The sequence below is a fragment of the Sapajus apella genome, unplaced genomic scaffold, assembly GCF_009761245.1.
Source record: "Sapajus apella isolate SASKATOON/1434 unplaced genomic scaffold, GSC_monkey_1.0 scaffold51, whole genome shotgun sequence".
Classification (NCBI taxonomy): Eukaryota; Metazoa; Chordata; class Mammalia; order Primates; family Cebidae; genus Sapajus; species Sapajus apella.
The window spans coordinates 3,760,894-3,780,434 of record NW_022436991.1 but is presented as its reverse complement, the minus strand read 5'-3'; the positions used below and the strand labels follow the sequence as shown (position 1 = coordinate 3,780,434).

The 19,541-nt window shown below is 45.2% G+C and overlaps 1 protein-coding gene across 7 annotated transcripts in view; it reads left to right on the top strand.

The window, feature by feature from the left end:
• The window catches only part of CLEC16A (C-type lectin domain containing 16A), a 223,546-nt gene that overhangs the window by 67,254 nt on the left and 136,751 nt on the right, over positions 1-19,541 (top strand). For all 7 annotated transcript variants that reach the window (XM_032242763.1, XM_032242761.1, XM_032242765.1 and 4 more), the window contains 2 exons: positions 6,882-7,014; positions 11,122-11,222. In XM_032242763.1, coding sequence (XP_032098654.1) covers positions 6,882-7,014; positions 11,122-11,222 — 234 coding nt within the window. The remainder of the gene's footprint in view (positions 1-6,881; positions 7,015-11,121; positions 11,223-19,541) is intronic.

Genomic DNA, 19,541 nt, shown 5'->3' with positions numbered 1-19,541 from the left:
TAGACAGTGGCCGGGGCTGGGAATCGTGTTTTTTTTTTTTTTTCTTTTTATACTTACCAACGTTGGAATGCAACAATGTTGAATGAAATGATGTTAATCAAAGATCTGCTGCATTGTGTTCATAAGGTACTTGGATTAGTCTGAGTGCTCTCCCTTTCCCCCTTCAGAGTGGATTTGGTATTCATTTAAAATAAGTTTGGACTTAGGCCAGGCGCAGTGGCTCATGCCTGTAATCCCAGCACTTTGGGAGGCCGAGGTGGGCGGATCATTTCAAGTCAGGAATTTGAGACTAACCTGACCAACATGATGAAACCCTGTCTCTACTAAAAATACAAAAAAATTAACCGGTGTGGTGGCACGCACTTGTAGTCCCAGCCACTCGGGAGGGAGGCTGAAGCCAGAGAACTGATTGAATCCAGGAGGGGGAGGTTACAGTGAGTGGAGATCATGCCACTGTACTCCAGCCTGGGTGACGGAGTGAGACTCTGTCTCAAAAATAAAGAAATAAGTAAATAAAAATAAAACTACAAAATGAGCCAGACATGGTGGTGGGCACCTGTAATTCTAGCTACTGGGGAGGCCAAGGCAGGAAAATTGCTTGAACCTGGGAGGTGGAAGTTGCAGTGAACTGAGATCACACCACTGCACTCTAGCCTGGGCAATAGAGAAAGACTCTGTCTCAAAAAAATAAAAAGAAATTTGAGGCCAGGCGTGGTGGCTCATGCCTGTAATCCTCGCACTTTGGGAGGCTGAGGTTGGGAGTTCGAGTCCAGCCTGACCAACATGGAGAAACCCTGTCTCTACTAAAAATACAAAACCTGGGTGTGGTGGCGCATGCCTGTAATCCCAGCTACTCGGGAGGCTGAGGCAGGAGAATCTCTTGAACTTGAGAGTTGGAGGTTGCAGTGAGCCAAGATCACACCATTGCACTCTGGCCTGGGCAACAAGAGGGAAATTCTGTCTCAAAAGAAGAAAGAAAAAAATTTGGATTCTTTTCAGTTTAGGCTTCTCCCTTCCCATTTTCATTGATTTAGTTTAATTTCCTTTTAAAAATACACGGAATATTAACAAACTCAAAACTATGCAAAAAGGCATATTCAAAGAAGTATCCTTCCTCCCTCCCACATCCTTTCATGTCATCCCTGCCATCTCTTACAGCTAACCAACTTGTGTACTGAAGTACCTTTCGTGTGTTTCTTTCTATACAAGTAAGCAGATTTGTATATATCTTTTCCTCTTTTCCTTTCTTATCCACAGGGTAGCATATGTGTTCTTTTCACTTAGCAGTATCTCCGGAAATTACTCCCTATCGGTTCTGAGATCTTCCTCATTCCTTTTTACAGCTGCGCTGTGTGTATGTACCATAGTTGATGCCATCGGTCTGTTATGCCTGGACATTTAGGTAGTTTCCAGGATTTTGCAATTGCAAATAACACTGCAGTACACTTGTGCTTGTGCATTTTCATACTGTCAGAGGTGTATCTTGCAGATAAATACCTGCAACTGGGCTGCTAGGTTGAAGAGTATAGTAGTGATTGAAACTTTGCATTTAAGCTGTATTGAAGTGAAAAAAAAGTAAAAGTTCAGATAAAATGAAAAATAGTACCGGTAACACAGAGACATGACAGAAATCATAAAGGCAAGCAAATAACTGAGCAAAATGGGCTAAGCTATTGATTCAGTCTCTTCAAACTCCAAATGGTATCATAACTGAGGTTCAGTCAGAGCCCCCTGGGAATCCAGCCTCAGAGCCTGAGTCCCGGCCTTGGGGACCATCGGTGGAAATCTTTGTCCACATAGCCCACTGAGCTGCTTTCCCTGGTGGCAGCAGTGTGGCACCTGCACCTTGGGAGGAAGGCTGTGACAGCAGGGACAAGTGAAGCTGGGCCACAGAGCGGCACAGAACCATGCTGACATTTAGGTGTAGCACAGTGAGGGGGTTCTCTGTGACCCTGATGATCAGGAGAGGTAAACTCCTCTTTGACATCCTCTTTTAAAGATGGTCCTATTTTAGAGCAGTGAGAATCTGGGGTGACCTTTCCCCCAGAAACTTGCTACCGACTACTCCCATGCCCACATAGCACTTTGCATAGGGTTTCAGGGAGTTGGCAGACCCTAGGTAAGAATCAGTACCTGTAAGGATTGTTTGGATAAAACTATCAAAAAGAAGGGCAAGAAGGGTTGATATTTAAAGACGTGATCTGCATTCATCTAGAAAATTAAGTGGAGCCACTCACTCTACAACTATGCTAGCTGGATGAGGACTGTGCGGTGCAGCTGTGGGCATAAGTGTCACAGCCAGGGTTTGGAAATCCCGTTTTGTGTGGAGAGGCCCTTGTGGGCCTGGCTCTGCACCAAGACGTGACATGGGGGTAGGGAGGGAGGGAGGGGAGTGGTCCTGGCTTCACTGATGCATTTTCAGCTGTGTTAAGAGTCACTGCACTTTTGGGTTTCTGTGCGCTCACATTCAATATCCAGGGTTGGACAAGCTGGTGGTTCTCACGCAGTTTTGTGTGAAGCCATAGAATTCCAGAAAGGGGCCTCTGGAGTGCATGAGGGAGCCCACAGTAGTCAGAGGCCTTTGGTGCCCGCAACCCTTTGCCTGGAGCAGCTCTGGCTCATCTGCTGACCATGGTGGGTTGCCCTGGGAAATTATCCTTTAAATTCGTATTCAGCTGCTTAAAAAAAACCAAACGTTTGATGAGCTTGGTACTGAATTGTCTTTACTTTCTCCTCTGCTCCGGAATTCTGCTGGTGTCCAAGGAGATAAATCTAGAAAGGGGACAGCCACGTCACAAAGCTGGGCCTCCAGGCCAGGGTACTTGGCTTGGCCCTACAACCTTAGGAAGTACTTGGAGCTGAGTTCCCACTGTGTCAGCCAAGCAGGGTGGAGCTAAGCCTGGGGAAGGAGAACTTGCAGCTGTAGGGGAGGTGGGCATATGCTACGCCCTCTGCTGCACAGGGCAGAGGCCAGAGACTAGAAGATGAGGGGGAGGCTGGCCTTGCAGGTTTGCTTGGGAATCTTCAGATGTCTAATGGCAAGCCTTGTTAATAAACACAAATAAACTTATACATGCGACATTTAAGCATACATCTCCCAAAAATATATAAACATTTATGTATTATAAATTATACATAATATGTCTATGCTAATATTATGGACAGTATAAAACAAAATAGATTTTTAAAGATAAGAAGCATTAAAAGACCTACTGCGTAGAGAATCATCTTGCATGCCTACTGAGGTCTATACCCACTTTGGAGACAACCAGGGTAGTTGGAGGGTATTGGGCACCTGAAGGAGTCTGGTGGAGGTGAAAATGGGAGAAAGGAAATAGCAGTGTTTCCCAAACAGCAGTCTGCACCACATACCAGCTCTTTTTTTTTTTTTTAAACAGAATCTCACTCTGTCACCCAGGCTGGAGTGCAGTGGCTCAATCTCAGCTCACTACAACCTCCACCTTGTGGCTTCAAGTGATTCTTGTGCCTCAGTCTCCCGAGTAGCTGGGATTACAGGCACCCACTACCACACCTGGGTAATTTTTGTGGCAGGGTTTCACCATGTTGGCCAGGCTGATCTCAAACTTCTGATCTCAAGGGATCATCCCGCCTTGGCCCCTCAAAGTGCTAGGAGGCATAAGCCTCTACCCCTCAGCCCACATTCCAGTTCTTTGCCATATCTGGGTGCTATTTGCACTGCTGTTTACTGGATAGCTTTCTTAGAATTGACTCACTTCGCTTTTTTGCCCCAAATTTAGCCTTATTCTAAGCACTAATATCCACAGAAGGCATTCTGTGCAGCTAGAATTTTCTTGTAATGCACAGTGAAATAAGTACAAAACTATGCATTTGTCCACACACCAGTTAGAAAGCATTTGCTGGCTCCTACCTGTGTGATGGGGCCTGCCCTGTGGAGACTCTGATCTTTGGCATCTGGCTTCAGATCAGATGGGAGGGAGGGAAGGAGGATGGTGAGAGTAAACCCAGCAGAGGGCCAGGGCCCATGTGGATATGGGGGTGCTCCTCCATGTCAGGGGGTGCGTGCAGGTGCAGCCAGGCCTAACAGCCAGGAGAGTCTCACAGGGCGTGAGACATCTCCCCACGAGAACACTTCGAGCCCACACTGATGGCAGACTCTGTCAGGCAGTGGCCACGCCGCCTCACATCGCAGCCACCGTGAGTCGCCAGCTGGGCCTGCCGTCAACACCTCTCGTGTTGGGCTAAATTAGTCATTTATTCATCACTTCAGGAGATGCTTGTGGTGTACCTAAGTACTTTGTGCCGGGCACTGGATTAGACACTGGAGACAGTGGAGAACAAGACACATACGACAGCTACAAAGCCCCTGTTCTAGTGGAGGCAGACAGGCAGTAAAGAAGCAAAACAATAGCGAATGTAAGAGCCAAGTCATTATAAATGCTATTAATATAAAGTAAAATCAAGGTAAGGACAAATGTCCTCTAGTGAAGAATGCCAGATAATTTATGAGATATGCAAAGAGGCTTCAGAACGTAATGCCCCATTCTGTAACTGTGGCCTGTGTTACTGACTTTCCTCCACAGAATGTGGTATGGAAGGGGGAGGAAAAGTTGAGGCTCAGTGGCAAAAGCTGATGAACATTAGTTTGGCCAAGTATTGGAGATTAACATCAACACACATAAGTCATATTGATAGTATGTGCCCTCATATGATGTGATGAGAAGGATACTTCCCCTCTGTGGTCCTCCTCCTCAAAACCTGTAACCCCAGTCTAAATAGCAGAAAGATAGTGGACAACCCCAGAGTGAGGGACTCTTGAGAATCCCTGACCAGTACTTCTCAAAATGTCCAGGTCATGACACAAGCAAGGACAGTCTGAGAAACGTCACATCCAGGGGAACCTAAGAATGAGGACTCAATGTAAAGGGACCCCAGGAGGACTCAGTGTAAAGGGGTCCCACAAAAAAGACATTGGGAGAACTAATGAAATCTGCTCAAAGTGTGGAGTTTAGTTAATAATAATGTTTAAAGAGGTATAAAAATAAAAAGCAGGTGAAGGCCAGTGTGGTGACTCAAGCCTACAATCCCAGTATTTTGGGAGGCCAAGGTGGGAGGATCATTTGAGCTCAGGAGTTTGAGACCAGCCTGGGCAACATAGTGAGACCTTCATCTCTACAAAAATTTAAAAATTAGCTGGGTGTGGTGGCACGAACCTGTGTTCCCAGCTACTCTGGAGGCTGAGGTAGGAGGATCACGTGAGCCCAGGTGGTAAAGGCTGCACGATCACACCACTGCACTCCAGCCTGGGCGACAGAGCATGACCCTATCTCCAAAAACAAAAAATCAGGTGGAGAGGGTGTCCAGGAAGATGTCTCCAAGGAGGTGACATGTGAACTGAGCCTTGAATGATGTACCCCAATTATACCTGGCTAGGAGACCTGGGGTGAGAGCTTTTCTGGAAGAGGAAACTACTGTGTAAAGATCCTTGGATAGAAACAAGCTTGGGATGTTCAAGAGATAGCGAGAAGCCCCGCACAGCTGGAGCGGCACCAGCCAACCAGGCAGGGATAGCCGCGAGGTAAGGTCAGAGGTGGACTGGGGCCAGGCCATGTGTTTGGATTTTTTCTTGAGAGTGATGGGTAGACATTGGGAGTTTTGAATAGAAGAGTGACATGAGCTAGTTTCCTTAAAATTGCCTTGGGTTTGTGTGGAGAATAAATTAGGGTGACAGAAGAGGTGGCAGAGGTCACTGTATGAGCTGGCAGGAGGGAGACTGTGGTGGAGGCCACGTCTGAGCCCAAGATGATGTGTCCATACCCTTCTGGAACAGAAATGCAGGTTCACATTTTGTCATCTCTTTTTCCCCCATATGTCTCCCAAAGGTGGGGAAAAATATGTGAATTATGAGTTCCATGGGCTGTTTGAAAGTCCATGCTTGCATGACCAAGAACTCTGTGATGGGGACACCATAAAGCCCAGTCCTCGTCCATCTTTAATTCAAGATGTTTTCTTTGGTGGTTCATAACTTTTTCTGAAAAATAAAAATGCATGTTATGCTTAAGTTGATTGTTACAGGTTACCCTTGTTTAATGGGGGGAAAAATAAATTGAGGTTCCTAATCTCACTCTGCCCTCTGAAAGTTGTAAGTAGAACAGAAAAACAAAAGCCTTCAGTCAGAGCTTTCTCTTAAAAATGTAAGCAGCTTGCCTGGACTTGGTGGCCCATACCTGTAATCACAGCACTTTGGGAATCTGAGGCGGGAGAATCACTTAAGGTCAGGAGTTCGAGACCAGCCTGGCCAACATAATGAAACCCTGTCTCTACTAAAAGTACAAAAATTAGCTGGGTGTGGTGGTGGACACCTGTAATCCCAGCTACTCAGAGGCTGAGGCAGGAGAATCGCTTGAATCCGGGAGGCAGAGGTTGCAGTGAGCTGAGATCACGCTACTGTACTCTGGCCTGGGCAACAAGAGCAAAACTCTGTCTCAAAAAAAAAAAAAAAAAAAAAAAAATGTAAGCAGCTTTAGAATATTATCAGTGAGGTTGATTATGTTTACCAACCACATATCATATCTTAGCTGCCTCAAATCCTTTGGGAAGGAAATGTGGTATCAATAAAGTAAAAAGGACGTTTTAAACTCTTGAAATAGAATAAATGATTGAAATTTATGTTTTGTTGTCAAAATCAGGAACATGTTTATTGGTGTTGCCATGATGAATAGAAAGAGGGGCTCTGGCCTCTGTCTGATTTCTCCCCCAGTGTGTCACAGGTGTTCAGGTCAGACATGTGTTTGACCTATTAGGAGTCATTTATGCACATTTATTCTCAAACATGAGCGTGTGTATGAATCTAGAGCTGCATAGCTGCCTGGGCTCATCCCAGTCTCCATTTTGGCTTCCAGAGATCGAGATGGTGATCATGGAGCGTAGCAAGCTCTCAGAGCTGGCCGCCAGCGCCTCTGTGCAGGAGCAGAACACCACCGACGAGGAGAAGAGTGCCGCTGCCACGTGCTCCGAGAGTGCACAGTGGAGCAGGTAGCTGCCCAGGAGGCCAATGTTGAGTGCCGTCTCAGGGAAGAGGAGAGGGCTCAGTGGGGATGTTGAGCCCTGGGGCCAGAGTGTTTTCTGTCCCTCAGCCAGACCGTGCTGCCTCCCTTTCTTTCCCTGCTTCTCCAACTCTGGCTACCCAGAGGCATAGAGATAGAGCCATCACTCAACACTATAATGCTCACTCCCTTGCAAAGAGATTTGCCAGAATAGTGCAACTCTCCCTGCTGTGCTCCTGGTGCTTTGGAGCTGGGCTCCGTCTAAAGGACATGGGTGGCTTCACACTGGCTGCTCCTGGAAATGCTCTGCTGCTCCCAGGAAGCATCCCCTCAGTAGCTGGGCTTGGATCTCTTGCCTGGTTCATTCCCTGCCCTGCACACACATACATATACCCCATCTATAGGGCCTGCCCTCTTGACTCGGCCCGCATGAGTTAGTGCTGCCATCCACCTTTGACCTTTTGCCTGATTGTTCATTTCAGCAATAGCCATCTGTAGCTACATCTTCTTAAACCTTCCAAAACCTTCTTAAACATGAGTTAGTGCTGCCATCCACCTTCGACTTTTTGCCTGATTGTTCATTTCAGCGATGGCCATCTGTAGTTACATCTTTTTAAACTTGGGTGACCCCACATTTCCTGGAACTTTGCTGTAGCACCAGCCCCTCTACAATGGGATTGGAGAGAAGCCTACTTCCAGAGTATGCTGGGGACTGGTAGGAGGGCTTCTTCATTTCAGAGTGATTTCTTCATCTTGCAGCCCCACTGCACAGGCCCCCGTAGCAGCCTCCTAATTAGCACTACCTTCCTGTTAATAAATGCATACTACCAGGGTTTCTCTGTCAGCCTGCAAGGCATTCCCTTCCTCCACCCCTAGGGAGGGTGGTGAAAATACACACACACCCTATCCTCTTTAGCAATCCAACTTCAAGTCAAGATATGAAATCCACTAATTTTTTTCTTCCACATCTTATTTTTCTCTTTGCTTGGCAAATGTTTCAATGACTTAACAGATGGGATTAATTTCTATCAGATGTGCAAGGGAGCCATTTTTAGTTTTTGCTAAATACAGTGGAGTACAAAGACCTTTTAGATTTTGTTTGACAGCAAACTCCCAAAGCTCTGAAAATTGAGGAAGTCATTCCAAACACAGAAGGTTGGGGACAACCTTGGTACAGCATTCTTTAGACTATAAATAATTAGAAGGGCCACAAATGACTGTTAGTGGGATGGTGCTTAAGCAAGGGAAGAGGTATCTGCTTAATAGAAGATAAGGCCAGGCATGGTGGCTCCCACCTAGAATCCTAGCACTTTGGAAGGCCGAGGCGGGAGAATCACTTGAGCTAGGGAGTTTGAGACTAGCCTAGGCAACATAGTGAGACCTCATCTTTACAAAAAAATTAAAAATTAGCCAGGCATGGTGGCAGGCACCTGTAGCCCCAGCTACTTGAGAGGCTGAGGTGGGAGATTGCTTGAGCCAGAGAGGTCAAGGCTATAATGCGCTATGATTGCCACTGTGCTCCAGCCTCGGCAACAGACCGAGACTCTGTCTGAAAAACAAAGAGTATCAGCTGTACTCTTAGGTGAATACTGTCATGATGTGTTCAGCTCCTTAGAAACTGATAAATGGAAACAGAGAACATATTTTTCATAGTGTAGTAGTTCTGTAGCTTTGCTGATGGAGGAGAAACACCCTGTATTCCTCCTGCCACCAAAAACAAGGGTAAAAAACAGACCAAAATGTTATGTTAGAATATTGGGGTTGATGACTTCTTTTTCTCTGAATTTTGGTGGAGAGAAGGGTTTTCTTAGAGTTGATTGAGATTGTTGCTTAACTTTGGGCATCTTCAAGCACGTGGCTTCTAATGGAAGCTGATTCAGTTGCCTTGAGTTAGGCCGCTTGCAGGCCTGGGAACCTCCAGGCCAGATCTCTGCTAGACTCTGAGACTGAATGTCGGTACTGGCCCAGGTGGAGAGCTGCTGTCTTCTTTGCCAAGGTAGCGGGTTGCAGGTTGTAAGAAACTGCCGTTGCCCTCTGTCCTCCCACTTCCTGGTGGGGAGGCAGGGAGTGGGGTGGGAAAGTGGCCATTTGTTCTCCAGGATATGAATTGGATCTTGGCATTGGTCCACTTGCCCCAAGGCACAAGCATGGTAAAAAGCAGACCATTTTATATTCCCCATATGTTATGGGCTCTATCTGCATTTGGAGTTAAATATAGACCTAAGAAACTTAAAGCTTTTAAAACATTGCTTCTTTTCTTAAAAAAAAAAAAACTTTAAAATTATGAAAGTATGCAAAATCTTGAAGAGTGTAAAGAAAGGAAAAAAGCCTTCATGCTGCTGGTGTTCAGAGTCAGCGGGACTACCATTCCGGCCATTTCTTACCAGTTTTCTTTTCTTATTTTTTCCCAATGTGAGCTTTCTGGGAATTTCACCCTCCCTTCTCCCAGAAGCTTGGACCGTATCATGTCTATAATTTTTTATTCCTCCTTTTTTCCATCTAATATCAACCCTCAAGCAACCTTTTTTCACCATATTCTACCCTGTGTAAACAAAACACTTAATGGCTTCGTGATACTTCATCTCATAAAAGATGGTACTCACCCAGTTATTGCCATTTGATTATTCATATTATTCCCAAATGGAAATATAATCCAAATTTCAAGCAGCTGATTTACAAGAAAATGTTATCCCACCCAAAGTTTGGAAGTGTTATTGCTGGATGCTTTCAAAACGCAAATCTACACATGACAAAACTATTAACACATCTGAAAGGTGGTGCCCCATCTGGGACTGTGGAGAGACGGGGACGGAAGACAAATGTCCCCTTTAAGTTTTTTTTTTTTTTTTTTAGTTTTTGTGGTCATATGTGTGTTTGAAATGTTATAAGTAGATTTTTCATACTTTTTCTTTTGCATTTTTCAGTGAAACATTTTGTGTCAGTGATACATGTATAGAGTCAAAAATTCAAAACTGTCTCATAGTTTGTATCGTGAACACTCCCTGTGTCTCCACAGGCCTCTTTCACTCCCCATAGGCACCCAGTGTTCATTGGAGCTTGAGTGTCCTTCCAGAAATTAAATATGCCCGGGGTCACTCATGAAGGTACTCTGTTCTCTTGGCCTCAACCTGGCATTCAGAAGGGGCAACCACAGACAGGGGATCAGAGCCTCTTGCCTGTGAGCCAGCGCTGTGCATATTCTGTTCTCTTGGTGGTGAAGAGTCTTTTCCCGTCAGGCCCTTCATCTGGAAAGGTGCATTTGGGGTGTGCCATTTCCGATATTTGCAGCCTCTCTACAGATCTCACCCACAAAGCATCAGAGGTGAGAGACCTCACTGTCAATTCTTAGCAGTCAGAGAAAGTCGGTCCAAGAAATTGCTGGTTCAGGACCCTGCCAAAATGAAATCATGAAGTAGTACCCTTGGAATGTTAAAAATAGAAATCAAACAGCAGCTGTCATGCATTGGCACCAACCACAGTGCCTGGCCCTGTGCTAAATGCTTTTCAGTCTTCATTAGACTTGAATCCTCACAATAACTCTGCAAGGTTGGAATCCATGCCATACAGATGGGGAAATAGAGAGGTTTTAAGTAGCTTGCTCAAGGATTTGCTAAATAAAAAGCTGAGAATAGACAGAATCAGAATTTGAACCCAGACAATATGGCTCCAGGGCTCATGGTCTTGAATGTGTTTGGATTGTTGTTTGTGCCTTGTTTGATATCACCCTGTCCTGTTTTCTTCATTCTCTTGTGACACACATCGCTTTGCAGTGATGTCTGTCTGTTCTGTCTCTCTACAAACTGACATGAAAGCTTTGCTGTGGGGAGTTTGTATCATTGATTCTGTGTGTCTGGAATACCTGCTGACTAAGCCAGCAGTCTGTTCCTTGGTCAGTTTCCCCTCTGGATAGCAGCTTTCCCGGGCAGAGCCTGTCTCTCATTTGTCTGTATCCTCAGGGCCTGGTGCTGGACCAGGAACATAGTTGTGTCCTAAAGAGCTGTACCAAAGACAGCTAGCACCCCATGTACAGGTTAGAGAGGGAAAGTGTTCACCCACGTGCACCACAAGGCTCATGGATGCCCCTCCTCTTTTCCAGACCCTTCCTGGATATGGTGTACCACGCTCTGGACAGCCCGGATGATGATTACCACGCCTTGTTTGTGCTCTGCCTCCTCTACGCCATGTCTCATAATAAAGGTAGGCACTCTTGCCTTGCCAGACTTCCTCGCTGGGCCCTGCGTACGCATAGCATCCTTCCCCTCTGCTGCATAGAGGACAAAGAAGGGTGCTTTCTATACAGAATTTCCTTTCTGGTTTTGGTGGTCCTTTTTGGTTTTGACTCCCACTCTTCTTTAGCCTCTTTAGAATTTCTCAGGTGTTTTTCTACCAACTGAAACCACAGGAATTGGTTACTCTGGTAATATGGGGAAAGGTACCTTGACTGCCTAACCCAGGATGACTATATTCACCCTGTGGTTTTCTTTTGACCCCTTGATTTACAACTGACTTAACATCTGACCTCTTTCCTAACATCAAAACTGAAATCAGTCAAATTGTAATCTTGGTTTTGCTATTTATAACACTTGATGTTCTTATTCTGGGTTCAGAGCCGAAATTGACGCTGGGTGGACTTTGTGGAAGCATAGGTTTCCTTTCTGAAGAAAGGTGTGGTTCTCTGGCTTCCCCTGTTGAGGCTGCATGGCCAGGATCCAACTCTGATGAGGCTGACAGGTTTTGTTAGAATTTATTCATTCACTGCCTTGATGTCCATTCCTGGGAATAGCTACTGTTGTCTGCGCCACCTGGCTTGACATGGGCACTTTCTGAAGCCTCCACATCAGAATCTCTTCAAAGAAGAATTCAAGAATATTCCTTCTAACCCCTGCCAGAGCTGGGTTTGGCTTAGTAAAACATCAAGTGATGTTTTAGTAGGTTTTCCATAAGTTTATTGGGGAGTAGGTAGAGTTGGATTTTACTAAGACAGCCTATGGCTAGAGGCATTAAAACATACATGACATAACTTAAGTTTATGTGTTCTGAAATCATTAATCATGATAAATAACTTGATTGGTGGCAGAAGAGTATATAGTGAAAAAAATCCCCAAGCTTTGGCTCCCAGCTCTCCTCTTCAAAAGCAGTTCCTGCTACTGATTTCTCTTGTGTCTTTTTAAAGATGGCCAAACAAACCCAAGAAGGAGTGTATATGGTTTTATTAGCCATAAATGGAGGTACTCATATTGTGTTTTGTACCTTGCCCTTCTCACATCATCATGTTTCAGCACATGGGTTTATGTCCATCCAGAGCTGCCATTCTCTTTTATCAATGTGTGAGCAAATCATAGCAAATCATAGATATTAAGGATTTTTCCGTCTAGGTTCATGACTGATACTGTAGTCTTCTCGTAATTCTCTTGTCTGATTTTGCTCTCAGGGTTATGCTCATCTTACAGAATGAATTGAGAAATATTCTTTCCTTGATTTTTCTGGAGGAATCTTTGTAGTGTTATTTCTTCCTTAAAATGTTCCTTAAACTACTGCAGCCATCTGAGTATGGGGTTGTCTTTGATGGAAGGTTTTTAACTACTCGATTCCTTAAGTAGTTATGGGGCTTTTCAAGGTTATGTATTTCTTCTTGAGTGAGCTTTGGTAACTTGTGTCTTTCAAGGAGTTTGTCATTTCATTTAAACTGTCAAATTTATTGACATAAACTTTATGATATTCCTTAATTATCTTTTTAATGTTTGTAGGATCTGTAGTGATGTTCCCGCTTTGATTCATGGTATTGATAATTTAGGTCTTCATTTTTTTTTTCCTAATCAGTTTGGCTAGAGGATTAATTTTATTTCTGCCCTCTATTGTTCTGCTGTTTTTTATTTTATTGATTTCTGTTCTTAGGCTTATTTTATTTACCTTCTGCTGCTTCCAATTTAATTTACTTTTTGTTTTATAGCTTCTTATAAAGAAGCTCTAACAATTGATTTTAATCATTGATGGAAGCTTTGATCATTGATTTTTTTCAGCAAATCGACTTATTTTTTAACTAACATACCATAAAACCAACCCATTTTTGTATTTAATTCTGTGAATTTTGGGACATGTATGGATATGTGTGAATACCATGCAATCAGGAGATATTATAGTTTTATTATCAGAAAAAATATCCCTCAGGCTATTTCCTTTCCAGTCATTAATCTTAAACCTTTCTTCTCTATGACTCTACTGCCATAAATTTCCCTCTAAGCACTGCTTTACCTGCATCCAATAAGTTTTGACATAGGAGGTTCATTCAGCTTAAAATATTGTACAATTTCCCTTCTGATTTACTGTGGTCTTACATCTGTGTCATTTCTAACTGTATGTCTCTTACTGGTTTTTCTCCTACTTTTGGAGTTCCTCCCCCATTTTTTGCATGCCTGGTCATTTTTGATTGGTTGACACTTACTGTGGTTTTTACACAGCTGGTTGCTAGATTCTTCCTGTAAATATTTTTGGGCCAATGATTAAGTTAATTGGAGTTGGTTTGATCCTTTTTTGGGGCTTGCTTTTATGCTCTGTGAGAGCTGGTCCAGACAGCCTTTAGTTTAGGACTAACTTCTCCCCACTACTGAGACAGTGCCCTTCTGAGACTCTATAGCGTCCCGTGGTGAGGGGGTCTCTCCACACTGGCCAGCCCTGTGTGAGCTCCAGGAATTGTTCCACAGGCTTCATTCTGGCAGGTCTTTCCCTTTCTTCATATGTACGCATTGGCCAGAACTCAGCTGAGCCTCCTTAAAAACCCTCTGCATGTGTCTGGAGCTCTCTCTCTGTAGCTCTGTTTCTCTTGTCCATGAATTTTAGCCACTTGATCTTCCTGAACTCCAAACTCTGCCTTCTCATCTCTGAGAGAACACTGTCTTTTGGTTTTCTTTCCCTGTGCTGAGGCCTGGATACTTTTCCTGGACAGCAAGTTGGAGCAGTCACTGGGCCACTGCCTTTGCGCTTCTGTCTCTCAGGGATCTCTCTCCTATGCTGCCTGTTTATCCATAGACTGATAACCATTGTTTTGTATATATTGTCTTGCTTTCTAAGTTGCCTGAATCAGAAGGTTAAATCTAATCCATCTTGGCCAGAAGCAGAGCCCCTTTAAAGAAAAAGCTTTATTGGGGTCTAATTGATATGCAATAAACTGCATATATTTAAGGTGTACAATTTGATATTTTGACATACGTAAATACCCATGAAATCAACACCTTGATCAAGAGAGTATACAATCCAGCATCCCAAACATTTCCTCCCCCTTCTCACTTGCCTCCCACACCCCTCTCCCCAAGTAACACTAATAATCTGCTTCCTGTCATTCTGGATTAGTTTGCATTTTCTAAAATTTTGCATAAACAGTCATGCATCATGTACTCCTCTTGGTGTGGCCTCTTTCAATGTACATAATTATTTTGAAATCCATCATGTTGCTGTGTGTATCCGTGGTTCATTTCTTCTTATTGCTGAGCAGCATTCCATTGTATGAACATACCACAGTTTATTCATTCATCTGTCACTGGAAATTTGGGTTGTTTCCAGTTTGATACTGTTAAAAACTGCCGTGAGCATTTGTGTGGCCTCATACAATATGTGTCCATACAGAGACCTGTATGGGCATATACATCCTTTTTCTCTTCGGTAAATACCTACAAATAGAATGGCTGAGTCATGTCTCCCATAGAATTATGGGAGGTATGTGTATGTTTGCGTTTATTTTAAGATACTGCCAAACCGTTTTCCAAGATGCCTATATAATTTTATGTCCCACCACCAGTGTACAAGAGTTCTAGTTCCTTTACTTCCTTTCCAACACTTGCGTGGTCACCTTTTTAGTTTTCACCATTCTAATAGGCATGCATTGGTATCTTATGATCTTAATTTGCATTTTCCTAATGACATTGAACATCTTTTCGTGTGTTTCTTTTGCCATACATGTCTTTATTGGTGAAGAGTCTTTTCAAATCCTTAGCTAATTTTTTAAATTGAGTTGAGTAAAAAAATTGTTGTGTTTCGAGAGTTTGGGGTTTTTTTGTTTTGTTTCTTTTAAGATGGAGCCTCACTCTGTCGCCCAGGCTGGAATGCAGTGGCGTGGTCTTGGCTCACTATAACCTCCACCTCCCAGGTTCAGGAAATTCTCCTGCCTCAGCCTCCTGAGTAGCTGAGACTACAGGCGTGCACCACCCCACCTGGCTAATTTTTGTATTTTTAGTAGAGACGGGGTTTTGGCATGTTGGCCAGGCTGGTCTGGAACTCCTGACCTCAGGTGATACACCCACCTCAGCCTCCAGAGTTCTTTATGTATTTTGAGTGCAAGTTCTTTATCAGAGGCATTTTGCAGTGATGTCCCCCAGTCTGTGGCATGTCTTTTCTTTTTCATAACAACATTGTGGGAAGAGCAGACATTTTTTAATCTCCATGAGGTTCCTGTGGCACTTTTTTAGACCTCTTTTTCTCTATAATTTTTGTCTCCCATTCTAGATGGCTAGGCCTTGGAAGGCAGAAACCATGTGCTCCATGTAGTACCCATCCTACCACCTAGCAGCAAGTGCTCAGCCAGAGTTTGCCTCTCAGCTATGTGGCACAACCCCAGGGCTATCTCTTCCTGGCAGCCTGTGCTCAGGGCTTCAACAAAGAAGGTGCTGCCTGTGTGGTGTAGATGCAGGCTCCAAGGGACAGTGGGCAAGCTCCTCATCTTCTGGGTGGCTGGCGTTCTCCATGGCCTTCTCCCTGTAGCCTTGACCTGTGCAGGGAGCAGAGACGTCATGGCTTGCCATGTGTGCTGCTGTGTACCTTCATCCAGTCTTGTGTGCTGGAGAGACCACACACCCAAGTTCCCGCCTGGGCATCCTACCTCTTTTTCTTAGGAATTTCTTCTTAGAAGAGCAGAATCGTATATTCAAGGAAATTTAATTTCTTTTTCCATTTTCTGCTAATGCTATTCATGTATTGATTCATTCACCTTCCAACAAATATTTTGGAAGCCCCTGCATCCCCAGTATTGGGTGATCAGTATTGGGTGAACCAAACAAATACTTCCAACAAATATTTTGGAAGCCCCTGCATCCCAGTATTGGGATGATCAGTATTGGGTGAACCAAACAAGTACTTTAATGGAATCTGGATTCTCTTAGAGGAGACAGATAATAAACTAGTAACCAAGTAAAATAATCCCACATAGCAAGAAGTAAAACAGTGAAAATAAAACTAGATAATCTGGTGGGGCAAGCTGAGGGTAGAGGGTACTGCATACGCCTGGACAATCAGGAGAGGCCTCTTGGAGGCCTAAGTGATCAGGAGCAAGTGCCTTGCTGTTTCTGATGAATTTCCTCATGTAATCAGTTATTTAGCAAATGCATGTGGAGCACCAGCTGTGTGCCAGGCAGTGTGCTCAGCATGCAGACTACAAAGTCCAGGCAGACCTAGGCTCTTCCCCAGGAAAACATCAGTCACTCTTGGACAGAAAAGTCCAGGACTGACTGACTGACGAGGAGGCTGTCAGCACAATAGAGGGCCGCTTGCCTGGTGGTGAGCTTGGACTCTCCCTGCAGGAGTGAGGACCTGCTTCCTGAAGACACCCCGGCTATGGTAGAGGGCAGAGCAAGAAGGGGCATGAGAACCTGTGGTATATCTGTCAGGTCACTGCCCATTCCCCAGGGTGAGCAGCAGCATGTCTGTGGCAGCAGGGTGCCTAGAGAGGCAGGCGTCTGGAACCAGTCTGCACAGGGGGGTGGCACAGGCAGTGACTGTGAACTGTGTTTCTGCGAGCTGTGTTGGGCTGCTGGGGGGCAGTTGGTCAGTAAGTGATGTGACCCACTCTGCACCCCTCAGAATGGGTTTGCCGTTATTCGGCCAGCGGATGGGATGGATGAGAGGTGAAACCAGAGGCTTTCTTATCATTCAGCAGATACTTGCTGCGTACTTGCTAGGGCAAGGCCCTGTCACAGGCACTCAGACAAGCCCAGATGAGTCTTGTTCAAGTGAAACAGAAGACTGATTGTGACTCCCACAAGTGGTAGAAGGAAATGAACAGGGCGGAGTGATGAGGAGGCCCAGTGGTTGTGCTGCGGGGGTTACTAGGTGCTAGTCAGGGTGGTGGGGGAGGGCTCCTGTGAGGAAGGAACCAGCAGAGCCAAGGCCCACAGAGTGAGAAGGAGCCAGCTCTGCAAAGATCTTGGGCAAGAGTACTCCAGGTGAAGGGAGCAGCATGTGCGGAGGCCCTGGGGTGGGAAGGAGCAGAAAGCGCGCCAAGGCGAGGCTGTCCAGGAGGATAGGGGCCAGTCATGAAGGGCCTTGAAGGCCATGGAGAGGAATTTCTATTTTTTTCCAAGTGCAGTGGGAAACCCCTACAGGATTTTAAAGCAGGACTATGATGTGGTCAGATGGAAGTTTTTAAAAGAGACTTTGGCTACCAGATGGAAAGTAGATGACGGAGGTTGGGGGTAGGGATGAGTTGCAGGAGGGAATATCGGGAGACTTGCTAGGAAGCTGTTGCAGTTGTCCAGGTGAGAGATACTGTGGATTGGATTAGGCTGCTGGCTGGGGAGTGGAGGAAACTGGAAGGGCTTGTGATTATTTCAGTGCTAGAGCCAGGATGTGCTGACAGATTGGATGTAGGGCTTGAGTGAAGGGGATGAGTCAGAGATGACTCCTGCAGTTTGGCTTCAGCAACAGTGGGGTGCATTTACTAGGATGGGGAGACAGAGGCACTGGGCTAGGGGATGTGGGGTTCTGGTTGATTTCAAAGGAGGGGGCATGAAGGAAGGAGCCTGGGTAAGGCCTAGGTTCCTGACCCCTCTTACTGTGTGACAAATAGCAGTGCCACTGCCAGAACTACTGAGCATGGGTCTCAGAGAAGGTTTGGAGAAGAAACTGAAAAGTTCAAGTCTGGTGCCGCGAGGCTCAGGTGCCTGGAGAAGCTTCCTCGTCGGGGAGCTGCCACCTGGCTTATGCTCAGTCCTGGCCTATGAGCACAGGGTCTGCATTTGGTGGGGTTTCGGTGGTGGTGGTTGGTTGGCTGATTTGTTTTTGGTTAGGCGGCAGCATCTGGTCAGGCTGCATTTGACCTTCAGCCTCACTTTTCCAGATCCTTACCCTGCAAATCAGGACCCCAGGTGACCTGTCTGTTTTTCATAGATTTTCTCCTCATAGACAGTTTAACATAAAAGCCATGTGAATAAAAACCAAATGTGAGTTCAGGCCTTCCAGTAAATCATAATAGATTAGATGCTGCACCGAAATGAATATCCCACAGTGGAAAGGGTTGACCGGTTGGCAGAAGGCACTTGTTGTGATTCAGTTGGGCTGCATAATGAATTCTGGTTTGTTTCTGTAATAGAAAACGCAGCCTTTGCTCTTCTGTCAAGTCCACCGAGTCCTGGGCCAGAGGTGGGGGGATGAGGGTGAGTTTAAAGTTTTCATATCTTGAAGGTTCCCCAGTTCAGTGACCAGCCTTCTACTTCTGCCACTCCATTTGTCATTGTTTACCCAGGAGGAAGGAGTCTTGGGCTCTTGGTGTTTTGTGTTTTGTTGTGCTAAGAAGTTACTGGAACATGGATGAGTGATATGGCAAAGGTTGAAAAGTAATAGGATGAAGGGAAGTTTTGCCATGCAGAGAGCTGGCACAGCATTGTTTTTATCTTGGCTGACACATAACCTGAATTGGAAGTACATTGGAAACCAGCCCAACATCTGGTTAGCTTTTAAAATCGTTGCTCTGTAGCCTTCCAAAGCTGGTAATACTTGTGTGACTGCAGCCAAGGAGACCTCGCGTGGTCAAGAGACATTTTTTAAAAATTTGATCATTGTTTACCTGCTGTTCTCATGGTGTCTTTATCCACTTCTGTCTTAATTCTTCTTATGCATCTTTGGTCTGGGTCTTTTTCATCCCTACCCTGAATGGGGGCTACTACTAAGGGGGAAGAATCCAGATGTCAGAACTGAGAGGGAAGCTTAGTAACAGTTACTGACGCTGTGGACCACACCCTTCCCTTCTGTTTTGGGGTCTTTGAATGAGTGGGTTGGGAGTTCTGCCCTCCAACCCTCTGGATAGGGGACACCCGTTCTGACTGGAGTGGGCAGCCCAGGCTCTGACCCCTTAGGCAGGGCTGTGGGCAGGGCAGGGAACATGTGGTCTGCTGGAAGCCAGAATGAGCTAGTGCTCCAGTGAAGTGCAGCAGGGTTTCTTTGGAATTTGTCTGTCACCAGGCACTTAAAAGTTGAAGCAAGTAGAGTAATTTATTATCTACAGTGTTTATTTCTGTCAGAGGGAAATGACTGGCAAAGAAACTACTGCAAAACCTGCCGTTCTGTGACTGAAAACCAGGGGGTATGCACGTGCGTGAGCGTGTGTAAGTGTGTGTGTGTGTCCTTGCACACAGGTGCTATCTTACCTTTCACTCGAATGTCCCTGTTACACAGCGACGTTGACCTTATCCATTCAGAACCGTCAGCCACCAGGTTGTTTCAGGCAGGAAATTTAAACCCAAATCTAATGTTTGC